The sequence below is a fragment of the Phocoena sinus genome, chromosome 1, assembly GCF_008692025.1.
Source record: "Phocoena sinus isolate mPhoSin1 chromosome 1, mPhoSin1.pri, whole genome shotgun sequence".
Classification (NCBI taxonomy): domain Eukaryota; kingdom Metazoa; phylum Chordata; class Mammalia; order Artiodactyla; family Phocoenidae; genus Phocoena; species Phocoena sinus.
Window position 1 is genome coordinate 113,394,907 of NC_045763.1, and position 24,262 is coordinate 113,419,168.

Sequence of the window (24,262 nt, forward strand, 5' to 3'; positions counted from 1 at the left end):
CTTGGAGCTGAAGCCCCTGGCGGAGGTGGTAGGAGATTGTGGGAAGGAGACAGGGAGGAGGAGGGAACTGTTCTTGCTTCCAGCTTCCGGCCGGTGCAGACCTGGGTGTCTGGGACAGAAGCAGAAGAGACTGGAGGAAGGAAGCCTCTTTTTATCTTCCTTATGATGGGAGGAGTGGCTCTGTCTTAATGCGAGAAGGAATGGTCACTCATTGTTTTTCTCCAGTTCCAGCAGCCAGGTCTCCAGAATCCATTTTCTCACGAAAATGCCAATATACAGACTTAGATGAAAGTTCACACCATCACCAAAGACCTGTTGATAGGCTGGAAGGCCTGAGATACTGACACAGCCTGTGAGCAGAACTTGGAGCCTCAGGAGAGAAGAGGCCAAAGGGATTCCAGTCACGAGGGTAGGAGGTCATTTACAAAACTTGGCTCTGGATCACAAGACTCGGCCCACTCTGTCAGTGTCATGGGAGGCCTTGTCGCTCCTCCCAGGGAGATAACAGCCACATGTGAGCTGGCAGACTCCGTTCAGGGCGTGCCAGGAAAGCCCCCTTCCTGCCTCACTGCCTTTAGGCCTGGGGCCCCCAGTGGTCTCTCCACCAGCTCAGCTGCTTGGTGTGTGACAGCGTTTAATGAGGAGGTTCCTCGGATGGGCTCTGGGAGGCCTGTGGGAGGCGGGCACGTGGCCAGGAGAATCCCAGAGAATGGCGAGTGCCACACTGTCAGGCCTCAGAACCCATGATGTAATGTTTCACTGGGGTCCAAGGAAAACAAGCCTCCTGTTGACACTGCCCTCTCAGCAACCAGGCGCTGCCCTCCCCATAGCAGGCTGTTCTGGGTAACTACTGCTTCCCTCTCCCTCCCTGGAAGGAGGAAATGTGAAAAACCTTTACTGTCACATAAAAGCCAACCCCAGATATGAGAAATGTCTTTCAAAATGAGTCTTGCTGAAGAGGGATTTCCATAGCAACTTCAGAAGTGTGTGTTCACAGCTAGAGATGCATCCGGGCTGATGAAACCCACCTGGAATGTGAACAAGCCCTGCTCTGGGCATCAGCAGAGTGGAGTTTTTCTAGAGCTTGTCATGCTGCTATGTGACCTTGGGTGAGTCCTTTACTCTCTCTGCTGTCTCAGGTGACAGAATTGTCATTGATCAGGCTGAGAGAGAAAAACGGCATTTTGCCCACATTGGACAGGGCAGGTCCTTCCACCCTGGTCCGAGGCTTCAGTCCTCCAAAGCACTGCCTGCCTCCAGTTTCTGTCTGGTCTCTGGTTGAATAATTCCTATCTCAGTCTCTGCCAATCTTGCTGATTATTTGACATTGGGGAAGGACAATGCTCATGTAAGCTTGATTCTAAAAGAAATTGCTTGGTCTTTTTAAAAGAAGCACTTTGCCTGATTAGGAAAGAATATACTTACTCATAAACGCTTCCACAGTTCCATAGGTCAGATTCCCGGGAAAGAGTCACTGGGACGCTGCGATTTGAGTGCGGGAGGCTTGTTGGGGCTGCTCTCAGGATCAACACCCATGGGGCCTGAGGGACATAGGACTGGGGAGAGGGAGGGGCTGAAGTGCCACGTGATCCCCCAGGAGCCCTGGAGCCAGGATGGCCCTGCAGAGCTGTGAGGTAAAGGGGCTGGGCCTTTCAACTCCTACACTGACAAGTCACTGGATGCTTGCTGCCCTGGGCAGGAGGCTTGATCTTAGCTGAGGCAGCTCCCTTCATCCAGGGCAATTCTGCCACAGCCGACAACCCCAGCTGAGGGAGTGAGAGCCTGGGCCGAGAGGGGGCCCCAGGGTGGCATACCTCAGCATCCACTACGCTCGGGTATGTTTGAATTTAACATGAAGGCAGCCCTGAAGACAGGGTGATAAAATGGTTAAACGCACAGACATCAGAGGCAGGCAAAACAGCAAGACTGGGATTTAAGTGTCAGTCTCAGTGGCTTTGAGACGCTCAGATCGGGAAAGTCACCAGGAGAGAGTCTGGGCCACAGTTTCCTTGTAAGTGCAGCATTCAGCCTGGGCTGGTGAGACAAACATGAAGTTCAGAGTCAGAAGCAAGTTCAAATTCTGGCTCCATATTTACTGGCTCTGTGACCTCGGGCTAGTTCCTTTACATCAGTTTCCTCTGCTCTAAAATGAGGACAATCACAGTGCTTCTACCACAGGGCTACTGGGAGGGCAAACGGAGATAACAGTGAAGTATCTCACACAGAACTGGCACAGGGTAAGCTCCCAAAAAACAGGGGCAATAACACCCCACGTGTTTTAATATATCTCATGTGAGATCTAAGCAGAAGCCTTTGGGTCAAAGGGCCTTTTCACAAGAGAAGGGGAAGCTTTAGGAGAACCTTTGATTTGCTCGTTGCTTCTCTGTGCCTTTGCCTTGGACTTCAGCTGGGCATGTCAGTCATCTCCGCAGACAGAGGCCCATGGTCTGATGGAGGCCAGGTCAACCCAGCCCCAGTGTGGAGGCCGTGGAGTGTCATTCAGTGCCAAAGAGCGTGCAACAGAGTACTTTGCGAACTACACACTTTGAAGCACGCTCATAATCCGATAAAAAATCATCACTCAGACTTCTGACAGGTTCAGTAAACAATGAAACTCACATGCTGGTACTTTGTTCCATGTTTGCACATATGAAAAATGGGGTAATGATACACACCAAACAGGGTCGATCTGAGGACGTGGAAGATTTCAAACACCTTAAGGGGCTATGCAAATTCAATCATTATTGCTGTTAGAAGACTCAGCTTTGATCAATTAAAAAGGAAAACAGGAAGAGCATAGGTCTACATATAGTAGGAATTGGTTTGTTCTAATTATAAAAAGGCAGTCACAAGATTCCCAAGAGCTATCAAGAGATCTCCGTATCACAGTGTACGCTTCACGTACGTTATCTATTTGACTCCAAAAACAAATCCTATAAAGTTGGTATTATTATCCCCAGCTTGCAGATGAGAAAACTGAGGCCCAGACTGGCACCATATTGCTCAGCTAAAGGAACTATGAGGAGTCTGGGGTTGGAACCCAAACATATGCTTTCTCCATTGCAGAAAGAGTGTCTGCTTACCAGAGAAGATTCATGAAGCCTGGTGAGGTATGGTCCTACTTAGAGCAGGTGTTATAATGTCAGCTGCTGAGTAATGACGGGGTTCTGAATACATGGGTATACGTGGGTCCTTCAGGCTTTGTATGTGAGAAATGTCTCCCAGCGTGGCACTGGCTCTCAGAGACTGACCCTGCCATGCGCAGGGGTCCCTGTCTGGCTGCAGCAGAATGGCCTCTTCATCTGACTGTGTGTCTGCTGGCCAAACATCTGAAAGAACTGTCTGCACACAGAACATTTCAAAACAGGTAGGAAATCAGGTTCGGTGAACCCCTGAGATATTGTTAGACTAACTCTCCTCCACACTCCTTTTGCTTGTTTTATCTCTCCTGGGACACTGGTACATGGAAGATTTGACAATACAATTTTTTTTTTTTTTGGCGGTACGCGGACATCTCACTGTTGTGGCCTCTCCCGTTGCGAAGCACAGGCTCCAGACGCGCAGCCTCAGCGGCCATGGCTCACGGGCCCAGCCGCTCCGCGGCGTGTGGGATCTTCCCAGACCGGGGCACAAACCCGTGTCCCCTGCATCGGCAGGCGGACTCCCAACCACTGCGCCACCAGGGAAGCCCTGACAATACAATTTTATATGATAATGAATGAAGGGTGATCTGAGTAAATTACACAGGACGCTTGACCAGGCCTCTCAGCATACTAAAAATAACCTCTCTCAAGTAAATGTATATCTACCTTCTATCTCAAATGATCCTCACTTTAAAATAAAGACACGGAGGCCCAGAGAGGTGAGGTGACTTGCTCAAGGTCTCACGGCTACTTAGGGGCAGAATCCAGGTTTTTTAACCTCAGTGTTCAGACTCCACATATGAAATCAGAGAAAATGAATATCCAGGACAAGCTTGAAAGGGAGAGGAGTCAGTAAGGGCAGCTTGGGGATGGCGGTGGAAGCGGGTAGCCACAGACCTACACTTGAGCCTTGATGATGGCAGTTCTGAGGGGCTGGCATGATGCCCTAGAGCCCCAGATCTATATTAGGCCATATCCCCCTTCTCTCCTACTAGCCACCAGCCTCCCAAAACAATGTTTCCCAAAGTATGTTCCATCAGTGAGGTGCTTCTCAAACTTTAAGGTGCATACAAGTCACCAGTGAACTTGTTAAAATTCAAATTCTATTCAGTAGTTCCAGGATGAGGCCTGAGATTCTGCAATCTAACAAGTTACCAGTGATGCTGATACTGCTGGTCTGTGGACCAAATTTTTGAGTAGTGAGGCATCCATAGTGATGTACAATGAAAAGCGTTGGTGGGTGAATACTCTTGAGGAAATCTGGACTAAACAAAATTAAACCAGTTTCATTACTGCAGGACTTCTCAGAGCCTTTAAAATGCTAGCGAACATCCTTAATCTCCAAGAGGGAGAGATAATGCAGAAATTGCAAAGTGTTATATGTGAGAAAAGGGTAATGATATAACCAGAACACTTTGAGATATACTGGTTTACAAAGAACAGGAAATGAGGATTATATATGCATGTTTCCCAGCTTACCTTGGTTCCAATGTTTCAATGTTGCAGCTCATATTCAGCCCCAACCCGGTCCTCTCCTCTCCCATTTTCTCCTGAGGTGTCTGGGTACATGCCTGTTTCTTCCATCAGACCACATACATCCGGGCCCTCCCACTCCTCCTCCCTTCCCCCATCCCAACATGGGCTGTGTGCTCAGAGGCCCCGGTCGAGTGGAGAACCCGACCCGCTGGAATACCTTTCGCAGACGCGGACGGTCCAGGCAGCGATGATCCACAGTGAGATGCTGAACACGAGGAGCACGGTGCCGGGGCAGATGGTCATGAGGGTCTTCATGACAAAGCGTGTGTTGAAGTTGATCTTGTTGAGGGCCCCGATGCTGCGGGAAGAGGCGTCCGTGAAGAGCTTGCTGTGCAGTAGCATGACGCGGGCGATCAGGTACAGGCGCAGGAACATCGGGATGGACAGGATGATGTCCACGTCGGCCTCCGCCCGCGAGGGTGTGTAGGAGAAGGCCAGACGCGCCGTCCAGAAGAACTTGTACTCGCCAGGAATGGGGTGGATGGCGCACACCAGCATCTCCAGGCTGATGTAGAGGATGCGCTCGTAGGTCATGGCTATCCGCCAGTCGTCCGCACCATTGTCGATCACGAAGAGCTGTGGGAGCAGAGAGCCTGTTAGCACAGCCAGGATGGAACCACACAGCGGGGGCGAGGGAGGATCCGGCGGCTGATCCGCCTCAGGGCCCTCTTTTGGAGGCCTCGCCTGGGTGAAGAGAGCCCTGGACAGGGAGTCAGGAGACCTGGCTAAGACATGTCAATCTCTGGGCCTCCATTTCTGTAAATTGCTTCGCAAGATTCCTCCCAGCTCCAAGGAGCCCCTAAACTGGTTGTTTCATGACTAGGAAGATGAACAGCTCACTTGTATTGAACACAGGTCCCTGGGCCCCTGCCAGGCCCTGAGCTGAGCCCTGAGGGGGATGCGGAGATGAGAAAGCTATGTTTCCTGAGTGAACTCATAGGGCTGGCACAGACTCCTCCTCCCACTGGGAGAAAAGTGCCTGCTCGCAGCACTTTGCTCTCTGTTGGTGGTGGGGTGTTAGTGGTGTGGGCCCTGGAGCCAGACTGCCTGGGTCTGGATCCTGATCCCAACACTAACTAGCTCTGTGACCTTCAGCAAGTTATGGAGCCTCTCTGTGCCTCAGTTTCCTCATCTGGGGACAATGATAATAATACCTGCTGCATAGTGGTCGCTATGTGGCTGCAACGGATCAGTACGTACGAAGTGCAGAGAATCCTATCTAGCACCCAGCTCTGTAAGTATTAGCTATTGTTATTTTTAGCGTTATTAATCCATGGGGTCTCTTTCTGTTAATGAGGGTTGGGCTCAGTGATGTCTAAGCTCCCTTCCAGTCCTAACCTTCCTTCCACGAAGACGAGGCTCCCACTGTTGCACCAGAAGGCCTGGCAAAGCAGCTGAAACAAGCCTTCACTGAGCACCTGCTATGTGCCCAGCCTGGGCTCAGTGCTGGGTTCACATACTGGGAAGGCCCAGGCTTGTTCTCAAGGAGGTCCCACGGTGGGGGGTCTCCCACACCCAATGACTGTGAAGGGGGCCTCACGTTCTTCCCCTCCATGGCCCCAGTCTCCACATCTGTGAAATGCGAGGCCTCTGAGGCCCGCCTTGGACATGTGAAGGTTCTGATTCTTAGAAGGAGAGGCCTGTGCTGGTCATGGGGGCCTCCTGGACAGGTACGCGCCTCACTTATGAGAGGCGATGGAAGCATTTATCCTCATAATAATCCTGGGAAGGATTCATGTCCAGAAGGAAATTAGGCTGCATTAGAAAGAAATTAATGTTGGGGCCAGGGTTGGGTGGAAGAAGTTTGATTTAACCTGGAAATACACCTTCAGCAATGGAGGGAGTAACAGAAAGTTTGGGTCAGCGTGGATTGGGCGTGCTGGTTGAAGGCTGAGCTAAGCCTTGCTTGCCCTCACACTTCACCCCACTTCACAGGGGGTTTAGGAACGGAGAGGCTCTTTACTCTGTGTGTCCCGCTGTTTCCTCTGCGGTTTGGGCCAAAGGAACTTTCTGCTGTGTTTTGAATTTAGTCACCAAGCACCCTTCTCTTCTCCCTCCTTCACTGCCTGCCCTCCAGGCCACCATGCCCACAACCAAGGACCCGGGGGAGAAAACCGTGGCACCCATGTCTGGAGCCTCTGAGGGTAAAAAGGGCCCATCAAGGGATCTGTGTGGGGGGACTTCCCTGGTGGTCCAGTGGTTAAGACTTCGCCATCCAATGCAGTGGGTGCGGGTTCGATCCCTGGTCGGGGAGCTAAGATCCCATGTGCCTCGTGGCCAAAAAACCAAAACATAAAACAGAAGTAATACTGTAACAAATTCATTAGACTTTAAAAATGGTCCACATCAAAAAAAATCTTTAAAAAAAAAAAAGGATCTGTGTCATGTCTGAGACAAATTCAAGGTGAACAATCGAGTCACATGACTTGAACAGGGGTCTCCTGCTTGCCTTGCTTTTAGGGTGTGCCTGTGATATTTGTCTGCCTCACGGAGCAAGTGCCAGGCAACTCAGTGGGCTGCCCAGAGGCAAGGGCAGCTACAGAAGTGCACAGGGAGGGGAGGCAGCCTGTGAGAGCACCTCTCTCACCTTTCTGGACCACAGTTTCCTCTTCCTCCTGCCCTGGGACCTCACACAGCTATCATGGGGAGTAAGGGAGATAATGGGTATGAAGGGCTTCATAAACTACAAAAGATCATTCACTCATTCATTCATTCAACAAACATATGTTGGAGGCCCTCTATTTGCCAGAGAGCTGGGCATTCAGGGTTCAATGAAACAGCTCTGAGCATGGCCCCCTGGGATGGAGATCATGGAGGGGAACTAGAAGGCTCTATGGGAGCAAGTGACTGAGGGGCCGACCTCTGGCCAGGCAGCTGTAATTAGTAAGGTGTGCTCTCTGAACAGGAGAGGGTAGCCAGCACAACACCAGCGGAGACTCCCCCTCCCTCCTTCCCCAGCGCAGCTGAGCCGGGGGGTTTTCCACACACAGGTTTCCACCATCAATTAGAGGGACCTAGAGGCTGCTCAAAGGGTTTCCTCTGCTTGTAACTGCTGCCAACAGGCCGAGCCATGGCAACGCGACTGCCTGGCCAGACTCTTCAAATACAAAATGAAAACCATCCACCCTATAAGAAAGAACTGCATCAGGTTGCTATAGCAACCGGGATCATTCTGGGCAGGAACTGAAGTAAAGAGTCACAGGTTCCTTGGATTTCCTGATGGAGAATGAGATTGTATACCAACCAAGTTAAAGGTGAGGCACGTCGGCAGTTCTGCCCAGCTTGACAGGAGGGTGCTGGCCCCAGGGTGGTGTCCCCACCTGCCTCCCAGGTGCCCCGCTTCTGTTTCAGTTTCCTGGTGCAAGCCTTGGGGTGGGGGGACGACATGGGTAGTGGAGTTGGAGGCTGATGAGCTAGACTGAAGTCTCACATCCAGATACTAGCTGTGTGATCTTAGGCAGGTCACACCACTTCTCTGAGCCTATTTCTACATCTCTATCATCAGACTATTAACCTTGACCCTGTCCATCGCACGGGATTAGCATTAGGATCCAATAATACAGATAAGAGGGAATGTGCTTTACCAACTACAGTTGGACCTCCATATCCATGGCTGAAGAACTGTGGATCCGGAGGGCTGAGGGTCCTACACCATTTTATATAAGGGACTTGGGCATCCTCAGATTTTGGTATCCACAGGGTTTCCTGGAACCAACCCCTGTGGATACCAAGGGATGACTATACTCTTAAAATGTGAGGGATTATTAATCCGGCTGGCCTGGGAGGCACTCATAAATAGTATGTATGGGGGCCAGCAGGGAGATATTTCAGGTTGCAGATTGAGAGCCTCTGCTAGACCGGGCTCCAGTGCAGGGATTTGTGGATCAGCAGGGTGGGCAATATGGCCCAGAAGATTCCACTGCTGTCCCATATGAGGACGCCCTTGTGCTTGCTCCCATCTGACCCCTGGAACCACAGTTCTCCAAGTGTAGCCTCACTCCGACTTAGGCAGATAACAGTACCCCACCCTGCCATGTCCTCACTCAGCATCCTGTTCATTCCTTACAAATCACAAATTTCAGTTACGTATTTATTCATGTTTGCTTGGTTTTTGCCTGTCTCCCCCACCCCAGAGCAGTGGTTCTTGACCTGTCTGCACATCAGAATCACTTGGAGAACTTGTTTAAAAATACCCACACTTGGACCCCACACCAAGCCAGTCTGAACCTCTGGGCATGAGGCCCTGGCATTGGGATTTTTCTTAAGCTTCCTTGGGTAAGCCTAAAATGTAACCTGGATGAGACCCACCAGTCACAGCCGGACTGCCAAAGGGACAGGGCCGTATCCACCTTGTTCCCTGTGGTATCTCCAGTGCCAGCCCAGATCTTAGCATATATAGGTGTTGGGTAAATTCTTGTGTAGTGAATCAATAACTACTGCTTACTGTGTGACCCTGGATGACTAAACTCCCATCTCTTGGGCTCAGTTTCCTCCTCTGAGGAATGAGGGGATAGACTGGATGATCCCCGAGGTACCTTCTGCTCTGAAGAGCCCTTATTCCATGGTCCTATGCAGACCTCGTGTGTGGTCTCGGGGCACATGAGCTCCCAGGGGACAGGACCCACGCCTGGCTCATCTCACCTCTCCCCAAGGCCTGAGATGGTCCTGGTACACAGTGGGCAGTCAATAGAATTTTAGTGAGTAAAGGGGTGGGTAGGTGGATGACTGTGTCATGTGAAGAAAAGGACAGGTGGCCCGTGGCCCTTGTTAACCACCCAGAATGGAAACTCCCGTAGAAAACTCATTGCTAAGCCTGTGAGTAATGAAGTACCTGACGATTTATCTTATGCCATGGGAAGGGCATCCTCCTATTCCCAGGGGGTGGCCCAATCTGGAATAAAGGGTCACAGGTGATCTCCAAGCCTTAGAGAGTGCTGGAGAAGTGCTGGAGCACTGCTGGACCAGAGTGGGGAGGGTGGCAAAGGACTGTCCTTCCCTCCATTTGGGTCTCAGCCACCCAGGCCTGGTTCTAGAGCAGCCTGACTGGTCACCCTGATGAATTTTGGAAGAGTGCTGAGGTGATATGGAAGGCATCTGGCATGGGGCAGGGGGTGCCAGAGGGCCCGCGGGGGTTCGGGGGGTGGGGTCCGCTCTGAGCTGTCACAGAGTAGAAGCCTCAGAGGCTGGGGGCTGATAAACATGTTTCCTTCTGACCTGGCCTGGGTTTCCCCTGAGTGAGGAAGGAAAGCCACGATCTCCAAACTGCTGTGTCTTTCTGCCTCCTTAGCCTCACACGGTGATGCCGCTCATTTGGGGTATGGCCGGCCTGAAGATGGAATGCTTTGGTGCCAGGGCCTGTGGTCACCTGCAAGTCCCACTCTTACCCCCAGATAGTGTCCTGAACAGAGCTGGCTCCAGACCTGATCCGCTGCCACTTAACTGGTTCTAAGAGCCTGTGGGATTTTCAGCCTGTTGGTATAATTCCAAGAGCTTTGGGAGGGAGATTTTATGTGAGAGAGCAGTTCCAAACTTGCCTTCAAGGAGCTTGTAATTAGAAAGAAAGGAGAACCAACTCAGTCAATTCAACTCAACTCAATTCAATAAAAGAATTAGTAAGAACCAACTAATACTTGAAATTTGCTAAGAGAGCTGATCATAAGTGTTCTCAAAAAAAAAAAGGTAACGATGAGGGGGTAGATGTGTTAATTAACTTGACTGTGGTAATCATTTCACAATGTATACGTATATCAAATCAACACATTGTACACTATACAATTTTATCAATTATACCTCAATGAAAAAGAACCAACTAGGTGCGAACACTGTGGTGATATAAATATGAATCAGACACATGTCCCATGAATCAGCTCACAATCTCAAGGAGCTCTAGCATAAGAGAGGCATGATAAGGGCCCATCATGGAAAACTTCTTGGGCAAGATAGGGATTCAGTAGTGCTTGGAAGGCCTGTATCAGACAAAGCTGGTGTGGTACTACCAAAATGCCACCAATTCCTCCCGTCCCGTTTGTTTCTTTCTTCACATGTGACTTTGCTTCTCCTCCCAGCAAGAGGTACATACAGTCCATTTCTCAAGAGGTACAGTCCATTTCTCACTTGAATCTGAACCTGGCCGTGTGCCTTCCTTTGGCCAAAGGGACATTAGATAATGTGATGTAGCTGAGGTTTGTAGAATGTCAGTGTGATGGGGCTTGCTGTAGACACATGGCCCCATTTTCCCCGTCACCCCAGCCTACAGCCAGCACCAGCTGCCAAGCACGCAAGTGAGGTCATCCTTGATCAGCTGCATGACAGAAGCTCACCCCAGGTGAGACAGCAGAGAACTACCAAGCTGAGCCCTGCCCTGACTGCTGACCCACACAATCGTGAGCTAAATGATTATTGTTTTAAGTCATTAATTTTGGGGGTGCTTTGTCATGCAACAAAACTAATACATAAACAAATCTAATTCACGCGTTTACTTAGCACACATATTAGAAGCTGGGTGATTTGCCTGCCATGCCCAACACTTCTCTTTTAACTTCTCATGCCACAGCCCCTAGAAGGAACTTCCACCCATACCCTGCCACCCCACATAGTTAATCAGACAGGGCTGGCCAGGCTATCTCAAGTAACTGGGTAACTGGATGAAGAGGGGATCACGATCAAGGGCCATGCCAGCTTCCCTCTGCCCTGCCCCACCCAGTGGACACATCATTTCATATAGCAAAGAATAACGCAAAGCATTTAAAAAATTATTTTGCAAGCAGCTGAGTTATTTTGCATGCAATGTGTTTCTCACAGGCGAGGAAGTCAGCTGGTAGACTGAATCAAGGAGTGAAGGCAAAACAGAATTTATCGGGTGTGAAGAAGAAAAACTGCAGGGACTCTGGGAACAGTGAATCTTGTTGGCAAACTTGGGGGGTTAATTGATCAGCTGGCAGCTAGCAAAAAGGTCAGTGTGGGCATTCCATCCTTGAGTGGCCAATTAGAGGTATCAAAGAAAACAGTTCAGTTATTTATGGGTTCTCCAGGAACACTTGAATTTTAGCTGTGGCACATGGGTGTGTAACAGGCTCCCTCTCTGTAAAGTCTGCTGGGCTCTTCCATCTGTACCAGTCAGACCAGGTCTGCACGCTTCCCACACTGGAGTTTCTCACAGAGTAATCATGTGGTTCACCAGCTCATTATGGGGGCCAACTCTGAAGGGCCATCTGGTCACCCCAGGACAGGTCATTTCATATGCAGTCACTGGGGCCCACCATGCGTTAGCTGCAGGACTGGAAACAGGCTGTCTCGACAGGGAGGTAAGGAGAATGTCCCAGAGCCCCTAGTGTCAACCTGACAGAGCACCGAGCACCAGGAAACCTGCCCTTCTTTTTTTCCCCTTTAGTGTAAATACATTTGGAGTTGATTCGTTGGATTTGCTAGTTTCCCCCTTCTATTTTGAAAGACTTGAGGCCTTTTCAATTCTTTATTTAAGCAATATCTTTCCTTAAAATGTTCTCAGCTATTAGGGGAGATCCTGCTTAGACGTTTTCTGACCCATCCGAAAAACTTTCATTCTTGAGCAACTATGAATTTTTTTTAATTAAAGCAGAGAAAATGTAAAAGGCCCTTGTGTTCTCTACTGTTCTCTCTCTGTGACAGAAAAAAATCCAGGGAAAATTTCCATGATTAGAAAAATATATATGCAGAAAAAAAGCAAGAGAAAAAAATGAAAGATATTCTTAAAATCCAGTAATAATATATATGTACTTTTCCCCCAAACTCCCTGGAACATATATTCTGCATGTACACCATTACTATGGGGGTTTCCATGGAAACAACATCAAAAGTCCCGTAATACCTAATTAGGTTTCCCCAAGGACAAGAGCTGATTGCCAGTGATGAAACAAATGTCTGGGTTTGCAGTAATGGTTAACATAAAATTTCCAGTCAGCAAATGCTCCTTGGATATAGCTGAAGAAAGGGAGGAAGGAAAAGAAGGGAAGATAGAAGAGAGGTCAACAAGTAAGGGGGCTGTCAGAAAAGTCTATCATTCTACAACCAACAAGACTCTCAGAGGGTTGGAGTCCATGCTAGCCAGCTCTGAGTCTTTCTAAGAAGAAATCCTCCCCTTCTGAAACTGCTATGACTTACTGGGCCATGTGTAATGTTCTTTGGTGGCTCTTTGGCCTGGTCAGGGTTCTCCTGAGTGCCCCTAGCAGAGTTCATGTGTGGTCTCCTGCAGTGGGCATGAGAACCCACGGGACCCTTGAGCCTGAAATTTGTTCGGGACTGCCAGAGACCAGTGGTGATCAAAAGCCCTTTCTTGTCCCCAGTTTGTAGAGAGTAAAAGCCAAGTTACAGCATTTGAGGAAGCCAGTATTTTTCACGCACATAACAAGAATTGTTAACAAGAATGGTGCCTGACCACGGCACCACTGGGGATAGAGTGCTCTGCCACTATCATCTGTGCATGGGCAAGTCCCTTTCCCTCTCTGGTCCTCAGATTCTTCATCTGTAACATGAAGGGTTGGATCCAATTTGTGGTTTTCCATTTTCCCCTAGCTGTGGAGCTGTTTCTTCTAGTGAGATTTCTCATTAAAGCCCAATATAGGAATCAGATAAACTCAGAGCTCTTCTGGTTGAAAGGGTAGAAAAGAGCATTCAAAGGCCAGTCATGAGAAGGCAGACAGCAGAAGCAAGAAGAACTACAATCCTGCAGACTGTGGAACAAAAACCACATTCACAGATAGATAGACAATATGAAAAGGCAGAAGGCTATGTACAAGATGAAGGAAAAAGATAAACCCCCAGAAAAACAACTAAATGAAGTAGAGATAGGCAACCTTCTAGAAAAAGAATTCAGAATAATGATAGTGAAGCTGACCAGGACCTCGGAAAAAGAATGGAGGCAAAGATCAAGAAGATCTTTGAAATGTTTAACAGAGACCTAGAAGAATTAAAGAACAAACAAACAGAGATGAACAATACAATAACTGAAATGAAAACTACACTAGAAGGAATCAATAGCAGCATAACTGAGGCAGAAGAACGGATAAGTCACCTGGAAGACAGAATGGTGGAATTCATTTCTGCGGAACAGAATAAAAAAAATAGAATGAAAAGAAATGAATACAGCATAAGAGACCTCTGGGACAACATTGAATGCAACAACAATTTCATTATAGGGGTCCCAGAAGGAGAAGAGAGAGAGAAAGGACCCAAGAAAATATTTGAAGAGATTATAGTAGAAAACTTCCCTAACATGGGAAAGGAAATAGCCACCCAAGTCCAGGAAGCACAGAGAGTTCCAGGCAGGATAAACCCAAGGAGAAACATGCCAAGACACATAGTAATCAAACTGTCAAAAATTAAAGACAAAGAAGAATTATTGAAAGCAACAAGGGAAAAATGACAAATAACATACAAGGGAACTCCCATAAGGTTAACAGCTGATTTCTCAGCTGAAACTCTACAGCCAGAAGGGAGTGGCATGTTATATTTAAAGTGATGAAAGGGAAAAACCTACAACCAAGATTACTCTACCCAGCAAGGATCTCATTCAGATTCAACGGAGAAATCAAAAGCTTTACAGACAAGCAAAACCTAAGACAATTCAGCACCACCAAACCAGCTCTACAACAAACGCCAGTGGAACTTCTCTAAGTGGGAAACACAAGAGAAGTAAAGGACCTACAAAAACAAGCCCATAACAATTAAGAAAATGGTAATAGAACATACATATCAATAATTACCTTAAACACGAATGGATTAAATGCTCCAACCAAAAGACACAGGCTTGCTGAATGAATACAAAAACAAGACCCATATTTATGCTGTCTACAAGAGACCCACTTCAGACCTAGGGACACATACAGACTGAAAGTGGGGGAATGGAAAAAGATATTCCATGCAAATGGAAATCAAAAGAAAGCTGGAGTAGCAATACTCATAGCAGATAAAATAGACTTTAAAATAAAGAATGTTACAAGAGACAAGGAAGGACACTACATAATGATCAAGGGATCAATCCAAGAAGAAGATGTAACAATTATAAATATATATGCACCCAACATAGGAGCACCTCAATACATAAGGCAACTGCTAACAGCTATAAAAGAGGAAATTGACAGTAACACAGTAATACTGGGGGACTTTAACACCTCACTTACACCAATGGACAGATCACCCAGACAGAAAATTAAAAAGGAAACACAAGCTTTAAATGACACAATAAACCAGATAGATTTAATTGATATTTATAGGACATTCCATCCAGAAACAGCAGATTACACTTTCTTCTCAAGTGCTCATGGAACATTCTCCAGGATAGATCACATCTTGGGTCACAAATCAAGCCTCAGTATATTTAAGAAAACTGAAATCATATCAAGCATCTTTTCTGACCACAACGCTGTAAGATTAGAAGTCAATTACATGGAAAAAAATGAAAAAAACACAAACACATGGAAGCTAAACAATACGTTACTAAATAACCAAGAGATCACTGAAGAAATCAAAGAGGAAATGAGAAAATACCTAGAAACAAATGACAAGAAAAACACAACGATCCAAAACCTATGGGATGCAGCAAATGCAGTTCTAAGAGGGAAGTTTATAGCAATAGAGCTACCTCAAGAAACAAGAAAAATCTCAAATAAACAATCTAACCTTACACCTAAAGGAACAAGAGAAAGAAGAACAAACAAAACCTGAAGTTTGCAGAAGGAAAGAAATCATAAAGATCAGAGCAGAAATAAATGAAATAGAAACAAAGAAAACAATAGCAAAGATCAATAAAACTAAAAGCTGGTTCTTTGAGAAGATAAACAAAATTGATAAACCATTAGCCAGACTCATCAAGAAAACAAGGGAGAGGACTCAAATCAATAAAATTAGAAATGAAAAAGGAGAAGTTACAACAGACACCACATAAAGCAAAGCTTCCTAAGAGACTATTACAAGCAACTCTATACCAATAAAATGGACAACTTGGAAGAAATGGACAAATTCTTAGAAAGGTATAACCTTCCAAGACTGAACCAGGAAGGAATAGAAAATATGAACTGACAAATCACAAGCAATGAAATTGAAACTGTGATTAAAAATCTTCCAACAAACAAAAGTGCAGGACCAGATGGTTTCACAAGTGAATTCTATCAAACATTTAGAGAAGAGCTAACACCCATCCTTCCCAAATGCTTCCATAAAAGTGCACAGGAAGGAACACTCCCAAACTCATTCTATGAGGCCACCATCACCATGATACCAAAACCAAAGATAATACCAAATAAGAAAATTACAGACCAATATCACTGATGAATATAGATGCAAAAATCCTCAACAAAATACTAGCAAACAGAATACAAAAACAAATTAAAAGGATCATACACCATGATCAAGTGGGATTTATCCCAGGGATGCAAGGATTCTTCAATATATGCAAATTAATCAATGTGATACACCATATTAATAAATTGAAGAAGAAAAACCATATGATCATCTCTATAGATGCAGAAAAAGCTTTTGACAAAATTCAACACCAATTTATGATAAAAACTCTACAGAAAGTGGCCACAGAAGGAACCTACCTCAAAATAATAAAGGCCATATATGACAAACCCACAGCAAACATTCTCAATGGTGAAAAACTGAAAGCATTACCTCTAAGAACAGGAACAAGGATGTTCACTCTTGCCACTATTATTCAACATAGTTTTGGAAGTCCTAGCCATGGCAATCAGAGAAGAAAAAGAAATAAAAGGAATACAAATTGGAAAAGAAGAAGTAAAACTGTCACTGTTTGCAGATGATGTGATACTATACACAGAGAATCTTAAGGATGCCACCAGAAAACTACTAGAGTTAATCAATGAATTTGGTAAAGCTGCAGGATATAAAATTAATGCACAGGGCTTCCCTGGTGGCGCAGTGGTTGAGAGTCCGCCTGCCAATGCAGGGGACACAGGTTCGTGCCCTGGTCCAGGAAGATCTCACATGCTGCGGAGGAGCTGAGCCCGTGAGCCATGGCCGCTGAGCATGTGTGTCCGGAGGCTGTGCTCTGCAACAGGAGAGGCCACAACAGTGAGAGGCCTGTGTACCGCAAAAAAAAAAAAAAAAAAAAAAAAAAAAATTTATCCACAGAAATCTCTTGCATTCCTAAACATTAATGATGACAAATCTGAAAGAGAAATAATGGAAACACTCACATTTACCACTGCAACAAAAAGAATAAAACACCTAGGAATAAACCTACCTAGGGAGAAAAAAGACCTGGATGCAGAAAACTATAAGACACTGATGAAAGAAACTAAAGATGATATAAACAGATGGAGAGATATACCATGTTCTTAGATTGGATGAATCAACATTGTGAAAATGACTATACTACCCAAAGCAATCTACAGATTCAGTGTAATCCCTATCAAGTTACCAATGGCATTTTTTACAGAACTAGAACAAAAAAATCTTAAAATTTATATGGAGACACAAAAGACCCCGAATAGCCAAAGCAGTCTTGAGGGGAAAAAGACGGAGCTGGAGGGCTTCCCTGGTGGTGCAGTGGTTAAGAATCCACCTGCCAATGCAGGGGACATGGGTTCGAGCCCTGGTCTGGGAAGATCCCACATGCCGCAGAGCAACTAAGCCCGTGCGCCACAACTACTGAGCCTGCACTCTACAGCCCATGAGCCACAGCTACTGAAGCCATTGCGCCCTAGAGCTGTGCTCTGCAACAAGAGAAGCCACCACAATGAGAAGCCCACACACAGTAACAAAGTCCCAATGCAGCCAAAAATAAATAAATTTAAAAAGAAAAAAAAAAAAAGACCCATTTCAACCTCCTAGAAACTTCTGGTTTCTTCTGTAATTTCTCTAAAAAAAAAAAAAAAAAAGGAAGCTGGAGGAATCAGACTCCCTGACTTCAGACTATACTACAAAGCTACAGTTATCAGGACAATATGGTACTGGCACTAAAACAGAAATATAGATCAACAGAACAGGATAGAAAGCCCAGAGATAAACCCACGCACCTATGGTCAACTAATCTATGACAAAGGAGGCAAAGATATACAATGGAGAAAAGACAGTCTCTTCAATAAGTGGTGCTGGGAAAACTGGACAGCTACATGTAAAAGAATGAAATTAGTACACTCTCTAACACCATACACAAAAATAAACTCAAAATGGATTAAAGACCTAAATGTAAGACCAGACACTATAAAACTCATAGAGGAAAACATAGGAAGAACACTCTTTGACATAAATCAGAGCAAGATCTTCTTTGATCCACCTCCTAGAGTAATGGAAACAAAAACAAAAATAAACAAATGGGACCTAATGAAACTTAAAAGCTTTTGCAAAGCAAAGGAAACTACAAACAAGATGAAAAGACAACCCTCAGAATGGGAGAAAATATTTGCAAATGAATCAATGGACAGAGGATTAATCTCCAAAATATATAAACAGCTCATGCAGCTCAATATTAAAAAAACAAACAATCCAATCCAAAAATGGGCAAAAGACCTAAACAGACATTTCTCCAAAGAAGACATACAGATGGCCAAGAAGCACATGAAAAGCTGCTCAACATCACTAATCATTAGAGAAATGCAAATCAAAACTATAATGAGGTATCACCTCACACCAGTTATAATGGGCACCATCAGAAAATCTACAAACAACAAATGCTGGAGAGGGTGTGGAGAAAAAGGAACTCTCTTGCACTATTGGTGGGAATGTAAATTTATATAGCTACTACAGAGAACAGTATGCAGGCTCCTTAAAAAACTAAAAATAGAACTAGCGTATGACCCAGCAATCCCACTACTGGGCATATACCCTGAGAAAACCATAATTCAAAGAGACACATGCACCCCAATGTTCATTGCAGCACTATTTACAATAGCCAGGGCATGGAAGAAACCTAAATGCCCATTGACAGACGAATGGATAAATAAGATGTGGTACATATATACAATTAATATTACTCAGCCATAAAAAGGAACGAAATTGGGTCATTTGTAAAGACGTGGATGGATCTAGAGACTGTCATACAGAGGGAAGTAAGTCAGAAAGAGAAAAACAAATATCATATATTAACGCATATATGTGGAACCTAGAATAATGGTATAGATGAACCGGTTTGCAGGACAGAAATAGAGACACAGATGTAGAGAACAAACGTATGGACACCAAGCGGGGAAAGTGGCAGGAGGAGGTGGTGGTGGTGTGACAAATTGGGAGATTGGGATTGACATGTATACACTAATACGTATAAAATGGATAACTAATAAGAACCTGTTGTATAAAAAAATAAATAAGGGCTTCCCTGGTGGCGCAGTGGTTGAGAGTCCGCCTGCCGATGCAGGGGACACGGGTTCGTGCCCCGGTGTGGGAGGATCCCACATGCCGCGGAGCGGCTGGGCCCGTGAGCCATGGCCACTGAGCCTGCGCGTCCGGAGCCTGTTGCTCCGCAACGGGAGAGGCCACAACAGTGAGAGGCCCGCGTACCGCAAAAAAAAATAAATAAATAAATAAATAAATAAAATAAAATTCAAAAAGACAAAAAAAAAAAAAGTCCAACTCATTCACCTTGTCCTCCACCTAGCTCTCTGTGGTGGCCCATACCCCGCCATAGAACCCTTCTGTTGAAAAACCGTTGGCTGGACCAGTTAGCCTCTAGTTACAATGAGAGATAAGTTGTGGTACTGGAAATCAAGGTGCTTTGGATCTACTTCAAGCGATGCTGGGTGCACAGGCATGGAACTTTTACCAGATCAGTTTGATCTTTCATTCTTTCTCTTTTTCTCTTTCTCTCTTTCTTTTTTTCTTTTTTTCTGGGTTGAGTCCCTATTATGTGACAGTCACCATGCCAAGCTCTGGGGATACAGCAAGAACAAGTAAAAAAAACCTCTATCATCATGGAGCTTACATTCTAATAGAGAAAAACAGATAAGAAACAGGTAAACCATTTAATTTCAGTACATGATGCCTGCTAGGAAGAAACAAAAACAGTCTGGGTAGAAGTTGTGCTGTCTTGGGCAGGCAGTCCAGGCAGAACTCTCTGAGAACTGAACCTTTGAGTGAAAGGTAAAACCTGCAAAGGTAAGCACTGCAGGCAGAGGGGACAGCATGTGCAAGGCAGGATAGAGCTTGGAGCATTTGAAAAATGAAAGAAAGAAGGCCACTCTAGGAAATAAGTGACGGGTGGTACCAGATGAGGCCAAGAAGGTAGCAGGACCCAGATCACTGGGACCTGGGAAGCCAGGGTAGGAGCAGCTGGAGGGGCAGGGAGACCACAGGTCCATCCCCCTCAGGGCCGAGTCCATGCCATCACCACTTTCTGAAGACAGACTGTACACAGATTGAATACATGTCTGCATTAGTAAGCTTGGGCCACCATAACGAAGTACCACTGACTGGGTGGCTTAAGCAACAGAATTTTTCATTTTCTCACAGTTCTGGAGGCTGGAAGTCTGAGATCCAGGTAGTCAGCATGGTCGGGTTCTGGTGAGGACTCTCTTCCTGGCTTGTAGACAGTTGCCTTCTCACTGTGTTCTCACATGGCAGAGAGAGCGAGACAGACTGAGAGAGATGTCTCTTCTTATAAGGCCACAGTCCTATCAGATTGGGCTACTATTATACCTCTTCTAACCTTAATTATCTCCTGAAGACCCTATCTCCAAATATAGTCACATTGGGGATTAGGGCTTCAACATATAGATTTTGAGGGGAACACAATTCAGTTCATCATAGTGCCCTTATGTGTCCAAATTATCCCAAAGCCCAACTACAGGCCAAACCAAGTGATTCTGCACATACTATCTCATTGCAACCTCGCAACCTTCCTGTAAAGAAGTAATATCATGCCCATTTTGCAGATGGAGAGACTGACCCAGAGAAGCTAAATCAATTGCCCAGGGCCCTGCATTCTACTTTTTTTTTTTTAACATCTTTATTGGAGTAAAATTGCTTTACAATGGTGTGTTATTTTCTGTTTTATAACAAAGTGAATCAGCTATACATATACATATATCCCCATATCTCCTCCCTCTTGCGTCTCCCTCTCACCCTCCCTATCCCACCCCTCTAGGTGGTCACAAAGCACTGAGCTGATCTCCCTGTGCTATGCGGCTGCTTCCCCCTAGCTATCTATTTTACACATGTTAGTGTATATAAGTCCATGCCAACCTCTCATTTCGTCCCAGCTTATCCTTCCCCCTCTCTGTGTCCTCAAGTCCATTCTCCACATCTGCGTCTTTATTCCTGTCCTGCTCCTAGGTTCTTCAAAACCTCTTTTTTTTTAGATTCCACATATATGTGTTAGCATATGGTATTTATTTTTCTCTTTCTGACTTACTTCACTCTGTATGACAGTCTCTAGGTCCATCCACCTCACTACAAATAACTCAATTTCGTTTCTTTTTATGGCTGAGTAATATTCCATTGTATGTATATGCCACACCTTCTTTATCCATTCATCTGTCGATGGACACTTAGGTTGCTTCTATGTCCCGGCTATTGTAAATAGAGCTGCAATGAATATTGTGGTACGTGACTCTTTTTGAATTATGGTTTTCTCAGGGTATCTGCCCAGTAGTGGGATTGCTGGGTTGTATGGTAGTTCTATTTTTAGATTTTAAGGAACCTCCATACTGTTCTCCATAGTGCCTGTATCAATTTACATTGCCACCAACAATGCAAGAGGGTTCCCTTTTCTCCACACCCTCTCCAGCATTTACTGTTTGTAGATTTTTTGATGATGGCCACTCTGACTGTTATGAGGTGATACCTCATTGTGGTTTTGATTTGCATTTCTCTAATGACTGGTGATGTTGAGCATCCTTTCATGTGTCTGTTGGCAATCTGTATATCTTCTTTGGAGAAATGTCTATTTAGGTCTTCTGCCCATTTCTGAATTGGGTTGTTGTTTGTTTGTTTTGATATTGAGCTGCATGAGCTGCTTGTAAATTTTAGAGATTAATCCTTTGTCAGTTGCTTCACTTGCAAATATTTTCTCCCATTCTGAGGGTTGTTCTTTTCATCTTGTTTGTAGTTTGCTTTGCTTTGCAAGAGCTTTGAAGTTTCATTAGGTCCCATTTGTTTATTTTTGTTTTTATTTCCACTTCTCTAGGAGGTGGGTCAAAAAGGATCTTGCTGTGATCTATGTCATAGAGTGTTCTGCCTAGGTTTTCCTCTAACAGTTTTATAGTGTCTGGCCTTACATTTAGGTCTCTAATCCATTTTGAGTTTATTTTTGTATATGGTGTTAGGGAGTATTCTAATTTCATTCTTTTACATGTAGCTGTCCAGTTTTCCCAGCACCACTTATTGAAGAAGCTGTCTTTTCTCCATTGTATATTCTTGCCTCCTTTATCAAAAATAAGGTGACCATACGTGTGTGGGTTTATCTCTGGGCTTTCTATCCTGTTCCATTGATCTATATTTCTGTTTTTTGTGCCAGTACCATACTGTCTTGATTACTATAGCTTTCTAGTATAGTCTGAAGTACAGGAGCCTGATTCCTCCAGCTCCATTTTTCTTTCTGAAGACTGCTCTGTCTATTCGGGATCTTTTGTGTTTCCATACAAATTGTGAAATTTTTTGTTCTAGTTATGTGAAAAATGTCATTGGTAGTTTGATAGGGATTGCATTGAATCTGTAGATTGCTTTGGGTAGTACAGTCATTTTCATAATGTTGATTCATCCAATCCAGGAACATGGTATATCTCTCCATCTGTTTGTAGCATCTTTAATTTCTTTCATCACTGTCGTATAGTTTTCTGCATACAGGTCTTTTATCTCCTTAGGTAGGGTTTTTCCTAGGTATTTTATTCTTTTTTTGCAATGGTAAGTGGGAGTGTTTCCTTAATTTCTCTTTCAGATTTTTCATCATCAGTATATAGGAATGCAAAAGATTTCTGTGCATTAATTTTGTATCCTGCTACTTTACCAAATTCACTGATTAACTCTAGTAGTCTTCTGGCGGCATCTTTAGGATTCTCTATGTATAGTATCATGTCATCTGCAAACTGTGACAGCTTAATTTCTTATTTTCCAACTTGTATTCCTTTTATTTCTTTCTCTTCTCTGATTGCTGTGGCTAAAACTTCCAAAACTATGTTGAATAACAGTGGTGAGAGTGGACAACCTTGTCTTGTTCTTGATCTTAAAGGAAATAGTTTCAGTTTTTCACCATTGAGAATGATGTTGGCTGTGGGTTTGTCATATATGGCCTTTATTATGTTGAGGTGAATTCCCTCTACGCCTACTTTCTGGAGGGTTTTTATCATAAATGGGTGCTGAATTTTGTCAAAAGCTTTTTCTGCATCTATTGAGATGATCATATGGTTTTTCTCCTTCAATTTGTTAATATGGTTTATCACATTGACTGATTTGCGTATATTGAAGGATCCTTGCATTCCTGGGATAAACCCCACTTAATCATGGTGTATGATCCTTTTAATGTGCTGTTGGATTCTGTTGGCTTCTATTTTGTTGAGGATCTTTGCATCTATGTTCATCAGTGATATTGGCCTGTAGTTTTCTTTCTTTGTAACAACTTTGTCTGGTTTTGGTGTCATGGTGATGGTGGCCTCATAGAATGAGTTTGGGAGTATTCCTCCCTCTGCTATATTTTGGAAGAGTTTGAGAAGAAAAGGTGTTAGCTCTTCACTAAATGCTTGATAGAATTCACCTGTGAAGCCATCTGGTCCTGGGCGTTTGTTTGTTGGAAAATTTCTAATCACAGTCTCAATTTCAGTGCTTGTGATTGCTATGTTTATATTTTCTATTTCTTCCTGGTTCAGCCTCAGAAGGTTGTGCTTTTCTAAGAATTTGTCCATTTCTTCCAGGTTGTCCATTTTGTTGGCATAGAGTTGCTTGTAGTAATCTCTCATGATGTTTTGTATTTCTGCAGTGTCAGTTGTTACTTCTCCTTTTTCATTTCTAATTCTATTGATTTGAGTCTTCTCCCTTTTTTTCTTGATGGGTCTCCTAATGGTTTATCAATTTTGTTTATCTTCTCAAAGAACCAGCTTTTAGTTTTATTGATCTTTGCTATTGTTTCCTTCATTTCTTTTTCATTTATTTCTGATCTTATGTTTATAATTTCTTTCCTTCTGCCAACTTTGGGTTTTTTTTGTTCTTCTTTCTCTAATTGCATTAGGTGTAAGGTTAGGTTGTTTATTCGAGATGTTTCTTGAGGTAGGATTGTACTGCTATAAACTTCTCTCTTAGAACTGCTTTTGCTGCATCCTATAGGTTTTGGGTCATCGTGTTTTCATTGTCATTTGTTTCTAGGTATTTTTTGATTTCCTCTTTGATTTCTTCAGTGATCTCTTGGTTATTTGGTAGTATATTGTTTAGCCTCCATGTGTTTGTATTTTTTTCAGATTTTTTCCTGTAATTGATATCTAGTCTCCTAGCATTGTGGTAGGAAAAGATACTTGATACAATTAAATTTTTAAAAAATTTACCAAGGGTGGATTTGTGACCCAAGATACCATCTATCCTGGAGAATGTTCCATGAGCACTTGAGAAGAAATTGTTTTCTGTTGTTTTTGGATGGAATGTCCTATAAATATCAGTAAGTCCAT

The 24,262-nt window shown here is 44.5% G+C and overlaps 1 protein-coding gene across 3 annotated transcripts in view; it reads right to left on the bottom strand.

Moving 5' to 3' along the window:
* The window catches only part of KCNN3 (potassium calcium-activated channel subfamily N member 3), a 179,307-nt gene that overhangs the window by 60,093 nt on the left and 94,952 nt on the right, over window positions 1-24,262 (bottom strand). For 2 of the 3 annotated variants that reach the window (XM_032649316.1, XM_032649323.1), the window contains exon 3: window positions 4,837-5,255. In XM_032649316.1, the coding sequence (XP_032505207.1) occupies window positions 4,837-5,255 (419 nt within the window). Of the gene's footprint in view, window positions 1-1,425; window positions 1,458-4,836; window positions 5,256-24,262 lie in introns of those variants that run through there. The other variant, XM_032649330.1, reaches the window with a different exon arrangement.